General features: G+C 50.9%; 1 protein-coding gene across 1 annotated transcript; it reads left to right on the top strand.

Moving 5' to 3' along the window:
- Positions 1-434: 434 nt before the first annotated feature.
- On the top strand, positions 435-2,029 carry LOC144138556 (uncharacterized). The gene has a single exon (XM_077670902.1). It carries the CDS (start codon positions 789-791, stop codon positions 1,863-1,865), a length of 1,077 nt encoding a protein of 358 aa, XP_077527028.1. The 5' UTR covers positions 435-788; the 3' UTR covers positions 1,866-2,029.
- The last annotated feature ends 15,456 nt before the right edge of the window (positions 2,030-17,485 follow it).

The following is a 17,485-nucleotide window of genomic DNA, read 5'->3' as shown; positions in this document are numbered from 1 at the left end:
CTGTGGTCTCCTGGAGTTTCAATCCCACCATTGTTTTTTCCCCTTCCTCCTCTACCTTTAATTAACTAAATTCACCACTACTACATTAACAACAGCAGCACGCGCATACATTTTGGTCACACTCGAACGATTCATTTAAGGAGATTCACCTGCGCATATGCTTGATGGCACTGCCATTACTTTTGGGGGGCTCGAATATATGCAAGTCACCCCTTCTGAAAGAGGCGGTAAGCATGCTTGGCCCAACTTCAAAAAGATTGTGGCTGACAATCGGCGGCCGCTAAGAAGTCTCTAACTAATAGGGCGGCCTGTCAGCGGAATTGAAACACACAAAAATTCATCAACTGCGCACACAAAGACTGTTGTTCGAGCATAAAGTTAGAAAAGCGATTTAGGCGCAATCTGCATGCCAACCAGCCCCAGTTGGCTATCAATAATAGCGCACTAAGCGATTAGCAATGTGCCAGCGTGCACAGCGAGCCATCGTGATCGGAATAGCCTCCAGTAATGCATCTCGTAATCACCGCCAGTATCGCTTTCTTGGCTAGAAAAAGGCAAATTTCCCCACGCTCTTGAGAGCATCCAATGCCAGTTCCGTCTTTTCATCGCCCAAGAAAAGGCAAAGCTTACCATTGCTTTCTTCTCCGCCTTCAGAAGGAAGCAGCTCGGCAAAGCTATTTGCTGCAGGGGCTCGTGTATGCCAACGTGGCCTTGTATTTCGGCCATCCGCTACAGCGCGACCGTAGCGCATCGTAGGGAAGTGATTGGTGTGAAAGGTTCGGCTGGACATGGCCGAGGGCGGTTCAGGCAACGCCAACTGCAATGGCTCAGAAAAGGGCAACAGTCCGCCGTCTTCGCCTACGGAGGATCCAGGACCGAGCCAAGGTACGTTCGACTCGTCCCGGCTGACCACTGACCAGGAGCACGGGAAACTAGCCGTGCACGAAGAAATACGAGAGGCAGCTCCGGCTAAAGTCGTCCGGCGCCGCCAAGCCACCGAGCAGGACAATGCGCTCTTGGATGAGGAGCTGCGGCAACTGGGACTTTGGGAGGAAGGCATGACAGACGATGAGAAGGTGAAGCTGCTGCACATTGTGGCGGAATCCAAGGAGACGGCGCGGAGGGAGGAAGCCGTGCGGAAGAGCCACTTTGCTTGGCAAACAGTCCCCGCCGATGTTGTGCGAAACCCCTGGCAGAACAAGGAACCACCTGTGGGCCTTGCAAAGCCATGCCTTGCAGCATCTGAGCTGCCCGCTTGCAGCGACCGGATGGAACATACGCCTCGTATGAATATAGCTGTCGGCAACAAGGATGGCGAATGGCCAGTTCTTGGTGAAGTACCACCTAGGCGAAAGGTCGCCACTCCCAGGAAAAGCAATCTGGCCCTGTCTACTCGACGAGTGTGCAGCATGGATCAGCCATTGAACTTCGAGTTCGAAGATGAACACCGCTCGGACGACCTGTACGACATAAGGGTTCCACATAAGGACAAAGCTTCGTCCTCGGCTGACGAACGAAAGGATTCGAGCGAGGTCGAGGATATACCAGCTGGAGAGAATCTGCCCAGTCCCTCTCCACCCAGGATTCTCCCCGAGGCAGCGACAGCTGCAGTGTCACAGGGGGAGGGGCTCCAAGACCCCGTCGGACTCATGGAGTCATGGGCAACAGTGGCCAAGGCTCTGAAGGTCGCTCAGTCGGGGGAGGGGCTACCCGTGCGGCCTTGGGGTCACCCCAGGGACCCTTCATCGATTGGCGGCGACGAAGAGTGTAAGCCACAAGACCTGGGCAATCCACCGAAGCAGGACCCGCCTAAAGGTGGTCCAGGCGGCGCCAGGGCAGTGGAAGACGCGCAGTCGCGTGGTTGACGAACTTGAGCAAACCGAGTCCCAAGTCATGGTACGCAGCAATATTCGCCCGTCCTGCAAGGCTGTACGACCAGAAGAAACTACGCACGTCGCTGAGGAAACCGGCATGTTAAACGCAACAAAAAAAGGGGAACGTAATAAATACGCATGGTGAAGAAAATTGAGACCTCGTTTTCAGCGTCGATACTTTCACGCCGATGGCAGTGCAAGAAATGTGAGCCAGCTATAAATACTCATGGAGCCGCTTACGACTGCTTATTCTCGTTAAATAAGAAAGCATTATGGCTCGCCTTGATGATGTTTATGGACGCTTTTTTACTGCTCTTAAACATGAGTCACGCCGATTCCGTTGAGCTACTGTAATGCGCATTAGGTTCTGTACAGACTAGCGACGTAAAAGCCCTATCGTGATCAATGGGCGTTAAAAACTGGATGCCACGCAGTACGGTTGGTTGAGACGTTAAATTACGTCATTCTTTAAAGTTAATACGACAGCTGCGGCCACAGTGTGATCCCGGCCTTAGCTGCTCCTTAGGTCTGCTGTCGGGTAAACAATGAACACGAACGAACAGAGGCCAACACGATAAAAGTTCTTTGCAGCCCTCGCTTCATGGTGCGCATTAGTTATTTGTTCGCGCCAGGTCTAAATACCGTAACTTCCTGTGTTATCACAAAGTACAAAGTTAGGCAAAATGTCGAATGTCAAAACAAGAAGTCATCGCCCAAAAACCACAAGCGTAGGCATCTGTGAAAAAATGCGCACACGCAGTCAGTACAGATGGTTAAGCACGGAAGATGTAACGTGCCTCCGGTGTTTACCCTGTTACTTTTTGTGGTTCATTGATGTCTTTCTGATTTTATATCCGGTAAAACACCGGTCTATAACGCTGGAGTGGCGTGTTCCGGACAGTGCGGGAAACATCTAATTATAGCGACTAATTTGAGACCGCTAAAATGGGAGCATGCGCGACTCATATGAGCGCAGTGGCCGTGTCCCTACTCACTCTGCCCGTCTCCTTGGCTTCCGCGCCCTATTTCACCGTAGGAAGTACTTACTGGGGTGCCGGACCTGGAAACTAAAGCGGAGATGAGCCGCCTTAGCGCTCCCTGCATGAGTTTCCCGCTTGCATTACCTTTGGCGCAGAGCCGCTTATTGGGTCACCATTCTGTCAATGCGTTGCTTGGTGGGTATTGCACGGAATCTCAATCTCTTACAGGTGACGCCCAGAAAGTGAATTCAAATAAGCAGGTAATTCTTCAATGTTCTTCAGAGTGGTCACTTTCTGTGGAGTGTTCTGCCATTAAACGTACGCGTCATTGGTGGAACCGTATCACGCATGTGTGTAACGTTTAGCAACTGAAGCACACCGTGTGGGGTCTTAAGGACTTTATATGTTTCTTTGCTCGAGCTTGCATTATTTTTATTACGTCCTTCCTGGTGCCGAATTCCGGGAATTACTATCGTTCTGTATAACCACTTCAAATTCGTATTGTTGCGACAGTTTTTTTTTTATTGCAGTTTTCAAAGTGTGAAAAACGAACAAGAATCGCCGAAAACGGATCGCTGACGGTGTTTGCGAAAGACTAGATGTCTGTCGATGATCGCTTGCGCAGTGCATTGAGTTTTGTGGCGTTGGCCCGTCGGCAGTGAATTGCAAAGCCGAGGGCAGAAGCAGAAGAAGGCCCGGTTAAGACTGTTGCTGCAACTGTCGTAATATCTTTAATGAATGACGTCGTTTCACGTCTCCGCCAACCGAACTGCGTGACATGCCGTTTCTTTACCTCCATCGATAACGATACGGCTTTTGCGTCGGTAGTCTTAACATAGCCTAAAGGCGCACTCGATACCCAAGCAACGTACTGGAGTAACGATGACGCAGTGTAAAGAGCTTTGCGCAAAAGGAAACTCGCGCAGCGCGCGCTAAGGCGGGTGATCTCCGCTTTTGCTGCCCTGCCCGGAACGTAGGCAGCGTGTCTTAAAGAAGGCCCGGAAGTGAAGGTGACCGGCACAGCGAGACTGGACCGGCCTTCGCGCTGATACGAGTAGCGCATGCGCACATTCTAGTGGTCTCAAACCAGGCGCTGTCACTAGATGTCTCTCGTGCAGTCGGGAGCACGCTGCTCTAGCGTTATATGGCAGAGAACAAAGGCGCTCAGACGGGACGAAAGAAAGATTAGAGAGTTTTAGCTAACCGTTTTTGACGCTCCGCTATGCTCCCGACGTGCCTCTCAGCACAACCGGAGCGCCAGCAGCTGAAAGGATTTTAGCTAAGCGATAACCGTATCTCCCTCGATGGGGAATGATTCGCGTTACTGGTCGTTTCGCGCGCGCATGTAAACAGAAACTTCATCCTAAAGGAAACATAAGAATTTGTATTTGGTCGCCCAAACAAAGCAAAATAGTCTTTCTTGGCCTCATTTAACCTTTTTTTGTATAATGTATTCGCTGACATGGTATGATTTTTCTAAATATCAATAAACAAGCCGATAAACTTTGGAATTGCCAAGCCAAGGCTGTCTTCCTCGGCGCTGCATAGAAGCAGCCCCGCGCTTCGGTTGATGTTTTTCGCTTCCGTTATAAAGATCTTTGAGGTGTGTGGCACCATTGCCTATTCGGAACCGCTTTCGCGGCTTCGTCAGTCGTGTTTCCACGGAAGAAACGAAGTTCGCCGTAGCGCGCTCGCATCGCGGGGGCAGCCATACTATTCCGCACGGTAGCGTAAGCTGCCGGGACGGTCCGTTAAGAGGCCCCGATTAGCGGAGCGGGGCCCCGCTCCGGTATCGCCGGTAGCGCGCTAGCGTGCCACGCATGCGCAATGGCGCTCCCGCTTGCTATCGGAGCGGAGCGGACCGTCAGAAACGGTCAGCTAAAACTCTCTATTGACAAGACAAAGCGCTGACTAGCAACAACAAGGTTTATTTCGTCGTGGCGGAATATATACCCTCGAAGAAAGAAAAACGCCGAAGAGAAGGACCAGATAGAGATAAGGAGATTGTAAAGAACTTATATTTGCATACATAGACACGCGCGAAGAAAGTTGTCATCGCTCAAGATAATCGTGCTCATTTTGTAGCAACTCAATAGATTGCTTGCTGACGAATGAATCCTTTCGCGTGTGGAGCCATGTATTACACTTTCTACAAAAGGAACACGATTATCTTGAGCGATGACAACTTTCTTCGCGCGTGTCTGTGTATGTAAATATAAGTTCTTTACAATCTCCTTATCTCTATCTGTTCCTTCTCTTCTGCGTTTTTCTTTCTTCGAGGGTATATATTCCGCCACGACGAAAGAAACCTTGTTGTTGCTAGTCAACGCCTTGTCTTGTCAATCTTTCTTTCGTCCCGTTTAGGCGCCTTTGTTCTCTGTCAAGTATGTACCAACAAGACCGTACTACCACGCTTTTCTAGCATTTTAGACAAGCATTTTACTGACTGTACGTTGCGTGTTGGTCGTATGTTCTTTCGTCCCCGTTACTGTTCTCAGAGTCGCTGATCGGAAGCTGCCTGCTCCTTGAGAGTACGTACCTCGCGTGGTCTAAGCATTTCGAAGTAAATTGGGGGCCGGTGTTTGCCACTGCCATGTTAACGCTGCCCTCATGAAGACAGTTGTCACAGCAGCAAGATGGTTAGCTCGGTCTACACAGGCGCCGTCCGTGACCGTCGTTGTCGTTAAAGCTGTTCTGCGCGCGCACTCTGCTGCGAGGGAGGAGTTTTGACTCCTTGTGATGTCCCGTTCCGACTTACGAGTTTCGTCAGCTGCGAGAGTGTAGCTGCGTCATATATATGTCAAGACAATTTTTCGCCGACTCCTTGTAACTCTTCTCCAACCAGGTTCGTTCGCGCATGCGCGTAGGTCTGCGCCGGAGATGCCTTTGCGTACACGGGTCCGTAGGATTGTCGTGTCGCCTAGCCATTTATAAAGCTTCGCTTTGAAATAAACAAGAAGCAATGCTTTCCGGCTCGCCGCAGTTCTTTCAGAGCTGGTTACGCTGGAGTGATTCCGAGTAATGCAAAAAAAAATGTTCTGCACGTAATATAGAAAAAAGCTTGATTGCCAAGCGCAGTTTCAAGAAACTACGAAAATTAACTTTTATTATTCCAAGCACTTTTTGCCCAGGGTGTCTTCTTTGTAGGCTTTGGGTAAGGCTTCCTAGGATCTGGAGATCAGCAGAAGCTGCATTGCTGCACTGGGGTTAGCCAGCGTCGCCTCCAAAGATGGCGGATTAGGGTTGGTGATGCGGGCCAACGTCCGGTGCCCATCACAAACCCATAAGATATGAAATAGGTTGGGGTAATCTCCGCAGGGCGAGCCACTGCGGGCGCCAGGTTAAATTTGGGAGTGATATGTTAGGTGTTTAGTGGGAGATGTGTTAATCTCTTTACCACGACACTCTACCGTGTTCCAGAGCCAAGAGCAGTATCAGCTTGAAATCCATGGGCAGCACCATTCGATAACAAAATACAGAAAACCAACCTACAATTTTCCAAATTATCCTGCCGGGATATTTTTTGTTTTTGAAGTAGACTCATTGCTCAGGAAGTATCCCTTTTCTGCTAGGTTTGTCTCTGTTCTTGAGTGGTAGGCTTTAAGGGAGAAAAGGCTGGTGATGCTTTTGACAACCCGGAGACTACACAGAGGGCGCGGTTCAAAATCTGTACCCGGAGGGTTCCTCTGAGCCGTAGCAGTTGGCCGACGTTCCCAGTGTCACCTCCGGGTTCCGTCTGGGCGGTGTGGAGCGTCGAGCAGCCGGCAATTGCGGGTGCCGTCCAAGGGCAAGGCCTCCGAGATCATGGAATCAAGCCGTTTCCCGGGCAGGAATTTTCTAGGCCTCGCGTGCCTGGAAGGTGAGCTGCGCCGTTACGCTGTGGACTTGGCCGTTCCTCCCGGGTTTTGGCACAAAGGTTGAGGAACTGGACCCTGGGCCATGGTAATCTCAGAACGCCGGTTTTTATTTTTTAGCCAATGATGGGGATAGTGTACTATACACGCTCTTCATCTTCGTCTTTCCGCAATAGATGCGTACCTGTACTGCGATATCTAGGTGGCACTACCACTGATAATGCACGCACACTAACATACAAGTAGCAACGAACACCGGCACACACAAGACGCACAAGTACGCACGCGCAAAACATACACAACATCCAAAGCAACAGGATTCTTTGCGCAGGTTTGTCAGCGGCAGCGTACGATTGGAGCGGGGGTTGTCTGCAGTCCTTTTCTTGATTAAGGAGGCACGTGCTGCATATAAGGTGAAGGGTCAAGAAGCCTGCCGTCTGCACGAGACAACTACTTTCCTGCAGCGACAGTGTGTAAGAACATTTGAGATCTGATCTGGTAATCAATGCAACAACCAATTCCGTGCCAGGGGATACTGAAAAAGAGAAAGGCACCGAATCTTCGAAGACTAACAACACACCCACTTGCCCCCAAGGGGTATTAGCTACCGGAGCTTCACTAATGAGTCAGTAGAGCCCTGGCACGTGTTCTCGAACTGGCGCGTTTCCTTTGCAGCAAGCACACCTGGAGGGTTATCTCTCCAGAGACCGGGTCAAGGCGCTATGCCGCCTAGATAATTTGTTCTGGTGCCTGGCATTGTGTCGCCCTAATTTCGCCTTAGAGAACGCTCTGAGGCCAGTAGAAAGAGCCTGCTTGTATGTGAGTGCCTTGCTCCTTAGTAAATGTAGAGAGGGTGTGGATAAAAGGAGCGGATAAAAAGAAAGCAAAGACGCTAACGCAATCACAAGAACAGACAGCGCTTTGTTTCTCAAGTACGGAGGGATTTGGGTTGTGTAAGTTATCTAGTGCTTCGTACAACTTACGGTGTAGTTCTTATGTACTGAGGATTTCGACAGTGAGCGATTCGTTCGAGCTCATTTTAAAGAGGAGCTTTTCACATGCTTTTTTGGCGATAACGCTAAGAGAAGATAAAAATGTCAGCAGACAACTTCGTCTTGTTACCTGAACGAATTGGAAGTTTTCAATCACAGCACTGCCTCTGGAAGTTCCGTTTAAATCGTATGAGCCCTCCCGAGTGTTTGTTAGCGTGAATGAGGACGACGTAGTGGTAAGTCCACTACAATAAATTTAACACATTGCTTAAACGCCCAACGGGCGCAACGTGCGTTTTTACAAGCAAGGTGTCAATATTAACCGCGAAAGCAGTGGAAATCAGACGTTTGGACGCTGAAATGTGATGGAACCACATTTGAAAGGAGATTGACGCCATTATAGTAGCTAGTGCGACGGGCATGGAGAGCGCATGGTGTTTTTACATCGGAGGTGCTCCAGGCTAACTCCGCCGTTTTTTGTTTCACTGCAGTAAGATGTGGTATCTTGCGCTGCTGAGCACGAGGTCGCGGGTTCGATTCCCGGCCGTGGCGGCCGCTTTTCTGATGGAGCCGAAAAGCAAAAACGCCCGTGTGTACGAGATTTCGGCGCACGATAAAGACCCCCAGGTGGTCAAAATTAATCCGGAGCCATCCACTACGGCGCGCCTAATCGCCTGCGTTGCGTCGGCGCGTTAAACCCCACAATCAGAAGATGTTGCATCGCCGAAGCTTAGAAAGGACGATGCGATTTCCGTGGAACACTCAGCGTGGGCTGTACTGTGAGGGCTGGGCGTGAAGGCTGGGGCGTCGGCTTCGCATGGAGAGGCGAAACGCTGCTTCATTAAAAAAAAGGTTTATTGGAACATCGCACGGCACCACAACCCACGCTGGAGGCACGAACGAAATAGAGCAAGGGACGAACAAACGCACCCCAGACTTGCTTTAAGCTGTTGACAGGCTTGGAGGTACCGGGCTTGGACACCAGCGTCTTGGACATTTTCTGGCCATTGACGAGGTTTTGAATGAGCGGGATTTACTTTGTCCAAACTGGCCTGGCGTAGAAACTAGTTTCTTCAGCCCTCCCCCGGGTCAAGCTTACGGTATCCGGGAGGCTAAGAAGAACGCCGAGGGGGTCAGTAGAAACTGTGCTGTTCGAATGGAAGCTCCTCGCCTAGGGTCCTTTTTAATTCGCACCGACACTGAGGTAGAGTTAGTGGTCGCTTGCCTGCGATCATCAAGGCTCAGATGACGGTTTGATGGTTTGTAGCTTATTACATTCCCCATTGGAAGCTGTGCTTCGCTTGAGGTTTTTGGTTTCTAAGAATTGCCTGTCTTCAGTAGCGTGCCGGTATGGGCTGTGACTGTACGGCAAAGGGTCAGGTGTTGCATACAAGTGCAGTGCCTACATACAACTGCATACAAGTGCATACAAGTGCAGGTGTTGCATACAAGTGCGGTGTTGCATACAAGTGCAGTGCCCGAGATCATAGTCGGGACGAGCAAGACAGCGTTGTGTTCTGCAAACATACCTTTTTAACTAACTCCTGGCTGAGAGGGAGCTGGGTGATAATGCGCGCCGATGGCACATCAGGATGAACGCGCACAAGCTCTGTGTCGGAATCGAGGGAGTCGGACACGAGATAGGTACTACTTGAAGGCAACGTTTCGGCTGCTAGCACTTGCTATGCTGGCGGCTCTATGAAGGGCACTGGATACCCTTGCAGGCAGTCTTTCGAACTGAGTCTTGATTGAGGAAATGCTATTGACCCAGCTGGGATTACAGCAGTTTCCATTCATAGGGCCAGTTCTTGGTTGGCGCAATCGCGACGTACATGCCTGTCTTCTGCAATGGTCTTGGTTACGGTGGCTGAAAAATGAGACGTGATTGTGCTGCCGCGAAGCAGTTCTCACCCGGAATAAGAGTGAGCGCACATCCTCCAAAACAGCCGCTTCAACAGCTCCTGTGACTGGTCCTACGGATATTTATAGAAATAGGGCAACAAAAGGAAGCACAGTGCCTCCTCGGACAACAGAAATAGGGTGCTCAGTCCACGGGATGACCATGCTTGCAGGCACACATCCTTGATTATTAATGTTACTTTGAATAGGAAGTCAGGAAACGCTTCGCATTCAGCGACTCCCATGACAGGTGCGCTTGGCGTTGCAGGCGGTAGCCGTCAAGCGTAATGCATGCACTCTGCAACGCTGGAGGCAGATGTGTCGTGGGCGTAATTGGAGGCGCTGACGATACTGCCAGTGGCAAGCGGCTGGGGCGTACAGGGTATTTGGATGCCATGTGCCTCGAGGGAGGACATTGGTAGCAGACGGCCTGCGACAGGTCTCGGCCGCGACGAAAAGAAGGGGCGCCGTACTATGTCGAAATAGTTGAAGAAATAGCTTGTTGTTGATCTGGGGGAAGCTCTGAAATGCGCGTTCTTGATGTTGACCCTCGGACTGTGGTGCCGTTAGTTATGGGTGAGCACATGACACTCTGCAGGCCTAAAGGCATAAAATGGCTGCGAGAGCGGCTTCGCAGAACCGGAAATGGCGGCGGGCTTAATTTGGCATGGATATGTGCGCTCTTGCCGTGGCTAGTGCACGTGGGGATAAATTCAAATATAGTGAGTAGCCGTTTAGCTGCTATGGCGGACAGGATGGGTTCGCGCAAACTGTGCAGCAAGTAGTCTATTATTTGGGCATCAGAGAGCCTAATGGGCAACGCTCAATTATCCTCAACTTGACAAATGCATATTGGTGCAATGTTTTGGACGGTACCTGGGATACCTTGATAACCTGTTCTTGCCACTAGATGAGGCACAGTTCTGTGAAAATGTGTTCTTAAAGGAGTACTGACACGAACATTTTATGTTCCACTTTTATTCCTTTTATTTATTTTTGATGGTGTGGTGAACCCGAAACAGCAATTTAAATACTTCAGCACGCGATAATTAATTACATTGAACGGTCTGAAAATCGTTCGTTTCAATTTCCCGCGCTTTCAGCCCGAAACGCGCATGACAGAATCCCGGCATGACCTCACCGCTTTGTACGGACGTCAAAACACTGCGGAGGCCGGGGGGGGGGGGGGCGTTGTTTCGACCGCGCCGCCGCCGGAGCTGAATGGCTGATCAGCCTGAAGGTGCCAGGCCTACCATTGCGGGTAACATTCGATGTCCGCTTTTAACAAAAGTCCTTATGGTGACTTCTATTGCGATTCCGAGCTATATGATCGCTTCCTTCAAATGTGTGGAACTTTATTTTTGCCAACAGTGCCTTTCTGGGTAGCGGTTATGCCTGTAGCTCTGGCTACGTGCACCCGTTTGTGAATTCTCCGGCGCCCGCTCGCCGCTCGCGGGGCCGCGCGCGTGAAGTGACGTCACAAATTTCTAACGAGGGCTGTCGCGTCACTTCTTTTGGCTATCACGGGATGATGTCACGCTGATGTTTATTTTATGGGTGCCGCTCGGCGCGCTCTTCTGTCGGCGCGATAAATGAGGTCCAATTGAAGCATGTTCTTCGCGTCGCAGGCCGCTCATTTTTCACCCAGGGTGCTCTGTTGAGTAAAGGAAGCGAACTGTGCAGTAATATTAACGCCAAAAATTGGTGTCAGTACTCCTTTAATGGCTGCCCTCCACGTGGCCCCAGTGGGGTACTGGTTACGGAACGCAATATGCCAGTTCCGAGCCGTACCGTTCAGCTTTCTAGCAACGATCAGGCGTGTGGTGGCGTCGTCCCAGGAAGCAAGCTGCTGCACTTGCCTCACGTCATCAAGACGTACGTTGACACAGTCGCTGTTTGACCCGTCAATCTGCGGGATGGAATATGACAGAGGAGGAGGAGGATAAACTTTATTGGGAGCATCGTAATGTGGTGTGGGGCCCTCATTCCAGGACTCCATTGGAGACCCCTGCTGCTACGGCCCTTTCCACCAGCCTAAGCTGGGAATCGAGACCGGAGCTGGACAGCTCCTTCTCCCACTGCTCATGGGAAGGGTGCGCGATTCTTGGAATTTTGGGCTTTGCCGAACACTCCCATACCATATGGTACAGGGTGCCCGGGGAAGCGCAAAATTTGCAAAGCTGGAAGCACTGAGTGGGATGGAGCAAGTGACGTTTTGACGGATGAGGAAACGTATTTGTTTGGAGGAGCCGGAGGCAGTGCTCCTGCTCTTTGGTTAGGGATTCATGACCGGGAGGATAGATCATTCTTTGGCACTTATAGTACCCCGTTATGTCTTGGCACGTAACAAAAGGACACGCAGTCTCTAACCTACACCCTCGTGTCGCCTGGCGGGATAGATCTCGGGCGATGTCATGGGCGGTCGTGTTGCCCTTGAGGGTTGAGTGGGCTGGCGTCCAAACAATCTTCACTTTTCTTTCGGGTGGCTTTTGCAGCAGGATGTTCAGAGCCGTTTTGGAAATTCTACCACTAAGGAAGTTTCGGCAAGCCTGTTGCGAGTCCGTAATAACGGTATCCGCATTTGTCTGGGAGATGGCCAGAGCAATGGCCGCTTCCTCTTCCTGGGTAGTGGTTGTGAAGGGCAAGGTGATGCTGCTGAGGTGGTTCTCTGTTGAAGTAACCATTGCGGTCATGGCTCCCCTTCTGGCGTAGTCGGCGGCGTCGGTGTAAACCGTGCGGTCTCGGTCCCTGTGTCGTTTGTCGAGAGTGCGCGCTCTTGATTCTATTCTCCCTGCGTGGGGCAGTGCCTTCCGTTGCTGTAGCGAGAGGTAGCTCTCGAACAGTGAGGCAAGACCCTGTATCGTGCCTGCGTCTAGCGTGAAAGGGGCCGAAGTGGTTGAGTAGGATGCAATCTCTTCAATGAGGGCCTAGCTTTCCGCTGTGGCCGAATATCGGATTCCAGTCGCTGAATGAGGTCCTCTTTCGAACGAACCTGCGGTGTCCAGCTGTCGCCGTGCCAATTCTTCACGTATGAGGTCGATGCCTAGGCGGGACATTGTCACTGGTTCGAGGTGCTCCCACAAAATTCCCGGCATCATATTCCACCCACCCGGCTGTAAGCAGGCGTGCGCACACAAAACCCAATTTTTCCAAGCGGGTTCACCAGTGCGCGCACGCAGTCGCGTACAAGGAATCGAGCGAGCGAATGGCGGGAAGCACTCTGGCGAGAAAGAAGACAAACGGTGAACTGGCTGCCGAACGGCGAAGGCTGGCTTAGTCACCGAGGCGTTGGCATACTTGCCGGGCAGCGTTGCTGTTCAGAGGCTCGGATGTTAACTGCGCCAGATGTGAAGGGTGGGTATGAAGGCTGGAGTGTCGGTTTGCCATGGCGAATCCAAAGGACACTTCGGGAAAGGTTAACGTTTATTCGACAACTCGCACAGGAAGCGGGTACACAAGAGAGCGGGAAATGAGCGTGCGCGTCCCATACCTCGCCTGGACCTGGCGCCACGTTGGCTTAATGACACCAAAGGCGGAGCTACTGAAAAGCTCGTGATTACAGCACATGTGGGCGCTCACCGTACAATAAATAACTTCTTATGACACTTCTGCGTAGTGGGGTTGATTGCGGCCGGGTATGAGCTGGGTACGTAGTCAATGACGGAAATTTTGTCCTGCCACGAAGGCAAAGAGGGAAGTTCAGCATAGCGGTGCGAACCTACTCTCTGACAAAGAAGATGCGGGCGGGCACAGCCTGCGTCGGCTTGGTCATAGTAACAGTACAAATACATCGGTCGCACCCTCCATGGTTCATGTCCCCTGTTCTGTACCCCATACCCTATTTGGTACAGTGAAGTCCTTGCTGCTGCGGATGACAATAATGGGCGTGGTAAAGGAAGACTGTCCCGAAATTGGGAAGCGGGCAAGGACTCGGTGAACAGACGGGGCTGCTGAGAACCGCGCCCGGCAGGGGGGCTTGGGACACGGCATGGCCAGCACAGGTCGGCTCACGGTAAGGGGGCACGGGGCGATGGAGATAGTCGAGTTCTGGCGGCGTCTCGGCTGAGGGTCCCATGCTGTTTATGTATCCCTGTCAACTGTGCCCACACTGATGCGATGCGGAATCGAGGCCAGGATGGAAATATACTCTTGAAGTTCTACCAAATGTTACGGGGTGGCAAGATACAGGTCATGAACCATGAGAGAAGCAAACGATACATTAGCTTTAGTTAAATGGCAGCCATAACCGAGCTCGCGTAAGCTGCACGCCAGCCACTCTCTCCGCAACGTCGATGGTGGGCCATGGCGCCGTGGGGTATGGCCCACCTGTTCCGTGACTATATGAAAAAGGGAAAATTCTGTGTATGAATACAAGTGCACGCGTCCACCAAAATGAAAACATGCATCCTGAGCGTTCTACGAAGGCGACATAATTGGATCATTTTTGTTCAAGAATAAATAAACGTGAAGGTGATAAAAACCATTTCTCAAACACAAACAGTTTTGTACACTACGTTGAACTGGTATATACTTCCCCTTTAGGCGTCTATCAAGCATGGTGTTTTCCCGTAGTGCTGCTTTGTCACTGTGACCTTTTGACGCTGTGCTTTTCCGACGCGTGGACTTTTGCCACTTGCTGTTTTGTAGCACGTAGATAGCCGCTTTCCTTTTCGTCGGAGTAACTCTGTTTAGTATGCGTTTAAAAAGCCTTGTAAGCAAACTCTGAGGCTCATTAAGTCGTGAAGCGACGTTTGGTTGAAAAGCTATACCTATTGTATTTGTTACTGGAGTTTTTTTGTGAAACGAGTGTGTTAACACCTGCGCACCCGGCGGGGAAATTTCTCCGAGAGCTATTTACCTTCGTGCAAGCCTACATCCGCGCGGGGTTGCAATTAACTCGTCAGGGGAGACTTGATATCAAACCTGACCGCTGGTGGCGCGTTGCTTTGTTTCTGTGTTAGTGTAAGTCCGCCGCAGGGGTGAAGTAAAATACACCTAATCAGTAATTGGTCGGCACCCCATGCGAGTACGTTAATTTGGACCGACCGCGCTGAGATGGCACTCATTAGCGCCCCGATTGTGTTCCCGATAATTGGTTTCCGGTAGATACGCACACCGGCTCACTTCTGGGCGCAGGCGTAGCAGATGACTGCCGTAGGAAGCCGAGGAAGGCGGGGAAACACATAGCAGACGCTGCGCAATAGACGCGACACAGCAAACGATGCCCGAATAAATGCAGATGACCGGGGACCGATGGTACGGGTGAGATAATGTGGTAGTATCTATGTGTTTACAGTGGCTTGTTAGAGATTAAACGGAGAGAGTGGGAATGTTGGCGAAGAATTTGACCCGTACTCTGGCTTCGAGAGGCACAGAAAAGGGTCGATTAGAAAAGTTCTCCGCGTAGTTGGTTCCGTATGGAGTTTGGATATCCCTCTCCATGATTCAGTTTGCAGGACGATTTATGGGTTATTTAGATTAATTCACAAACCCACAAGAACTTTGCATTGCCCATTGCAGGGTTCGTTTTTAACATAACTTTGGTGGGTATGCATAAAGTGGGTTGTTTCCTTGTTTGCATTAGCTTGAGCGTTGCGGACGGCAGCTGAAATATTTTGTTGGCGGCAGTGTTATTCACAGGGCCGCGGCAGCGCACTGGGCAATATATTACCAGCGGAGCTGCTGTGCAAGACGTCATTTGCCGCTGCAGAAAAAAAAAAAAAACACCGGGCACTCGTAAGCGCGTGCCTAGCGGCGACCTACGACAGTCGTCGGCACGCGCAGTGGCTTTAGCAAAAAAAAAATTGGGAAAACAACTGAAGAGCAAGAAAGAGGTGAGCGCTCGTGAGCGCGTGCCTCGCGGTGACCATCGAGTCCCCGGCTCGCGAAGTGGTTTTAGCTTAAAAAATACCTTAGCGCTGTCTTCAAGCGCTGCCGCGCATGTAAAAGAAACTACACCGCTAATGGTAAAGTAGAAAAGACACCCTTCTTGGGAGATGTCACCGCGGGCCGCCACATTCTCTAAAAGCATTTACAGATAAATAGAGACATGGCAACGAGTGTGCCAGTCCTTCCCAGAACGACTTGCAAATCCCGTCACCGCTGCGTCTAGTCGATGAAAAAGAGCTGGTGGAAGTAAACAATGCTGAGGATGACTTCACATCCACCAATCGGCGCAAAGAGCACGGCGGCCTTTTCGATGCATATGACGACGACTACTAGCAGCGCAAATATGCAAAGGTACAATGATGCTGAAAGCTGAATATTTATCCGGCAATTCTCACCTACAAAATCTCCCCCATTCAAGTCTTTCGCGTGAATGAAAGCTTCCCTCAATTTCTAAATATCGACGTTCGACATTTATGAACTTTCAGCGCTGGCCTACTCACGCTTGTAGTTGCGGTGGAGGAAAGGCACATTAAACCTCATAGTTGGACTTCCGTGGTTCCTGGTGCTCATTCCAGCCCTGGAAGTGATTTTGGCACGCTGTGTGAAGCTGCCTCCAAATGTTGTGTCAAAAGAATTTGAACATTTCACAGAAAATTGAAAGTTCTTCGACATCTTGCTGTAAGCATAGCTCCACCGCGTGATTTCGCAAAATTCGTGCACGACAATAAGACCACAAAACACGGTAACGAAGCCTATAAAAGCCATGACCAGACAGAATATGCATGTCGTAACAATACCAAATATTCGCTTCTCCAGATTTGACGTATTTCACCCTTACCAGGAAACCATTCTTACAATGTAACCGCGGCAGCATCCGTGGCTCTATACAGGGTGGGTAGGGCGAGCCGTCGGTGTTTGACGCTTCGTGGAAGCCACGGAAAGGGGGTGAGGGGGACAAACATTTTATTGAGCCTTTAAAAGCCTCTTAGGAGGGCGTGGTGACCGGCGTACCGGTGACCGCAGCAGCCCTCGCCATGACCACCCGTTGGGTAGACAGGTCGGAGCTGCCCAGCGCCTCAGCCGAGTGCCCACCGTCTGTTAAGGGGGGAAAGGGGTTGTGGGGACAATTCCAAAGGAGGTGGTCCAGGGTTTCCACTGCTCCGCAGGCTGGGCAGTTGGTGGAGGTATAGACGGAAAGATAAATACGGTGCAGGTGGTAACGACAGGGGAGGGTATGGGTTTGCACCAGTCGCAATAGCCGTTCTTCCCTGTTGGATAAATCCGGGTGTGCGGGAGAGAGCTGGCGGCGTAAGAGGCGGAAGTGTGCCGTAATGTCTTGGAAGGTTAAGAGACTGTCCCGAGCTGATAGGGCTCCATGAAAGGGTTCGAGGCTAGGGGCGGGAAAGCGGGGAGCACAGAAGAGACTGCGTCGTTTAAAGGTGACCCAGCCTCTCCCACCGCCAACCCAATGAACACGGCCGGCTCGCCGGTTAGACGCAACAGTTTCTGGCAACCCTTGGAGTGCTATCCCTTGAATCATGTTTTTCTTATTAACATGTGCAACCCCGCAAAACCGAAACCTCTTCGCAGGGCACTCCGCTTCGCCGCCATGTAAATGTTTTGGCCCTCCTTTCCTCAAATGCGCAGCATCCTTGGGCGAGTATAGTATTTGAGTAATTTCGGAGAAGTTTCTGGCCAGGCTGTTATCCGTGCTTTTCATCTTTCACGGCTTCCTCCGGTGGAAGAAAGACCATTATAACAGATGTATAGCGCCAAAAAACATGAAAGACAAAGAATTCACGAGGACGAAGCACTAAACGAAAGACGTTTGCGCCACCAACCGTACAAGCAATGCTGCGCGTTTTAACATTAGATCTCCTCAGCGAGTTCGGAAAAGGTCAATTGCTAAGCTTGAACATGTGGGCAACACATACATCCACGCGGGAAAGAAGACTTAAGGTCCAAACTGATGGCAGCGGTAGATGAATGCATCGATG

The sequence above is a fragment of the Haemaphysalis longicornis genome, unplaced genomic scaffold, assembly GCF_048455015.1.
Source record: "Haemaphysalis longicornis isolate Haplotype H1 unplaced genomic scaffold, Haemaphysalis longicornis Haplotype H1 scaffold_5, whole genome shotgun sequence".
Lineage (NCBI taxonomy): Eukaryota > Metazoa > Arthropoda > Arachnida > Ixodida > Ixodidae > Haemaphysalis > Haemaphysalis longicornis.
This window is presented reverse-complemented; position numbering and strand designations above follow the sequence as displayed.

Bases quoted from the DNA above. Each gene is read 5' to 3' on its own strand.
- LOC144138556 (XM_077670902.1), top strand. From the start codon at position 789: ATGGCCGAGGGCGGTTCAGGCAACGCCAACTGCAATGGCTCAGAAAAG.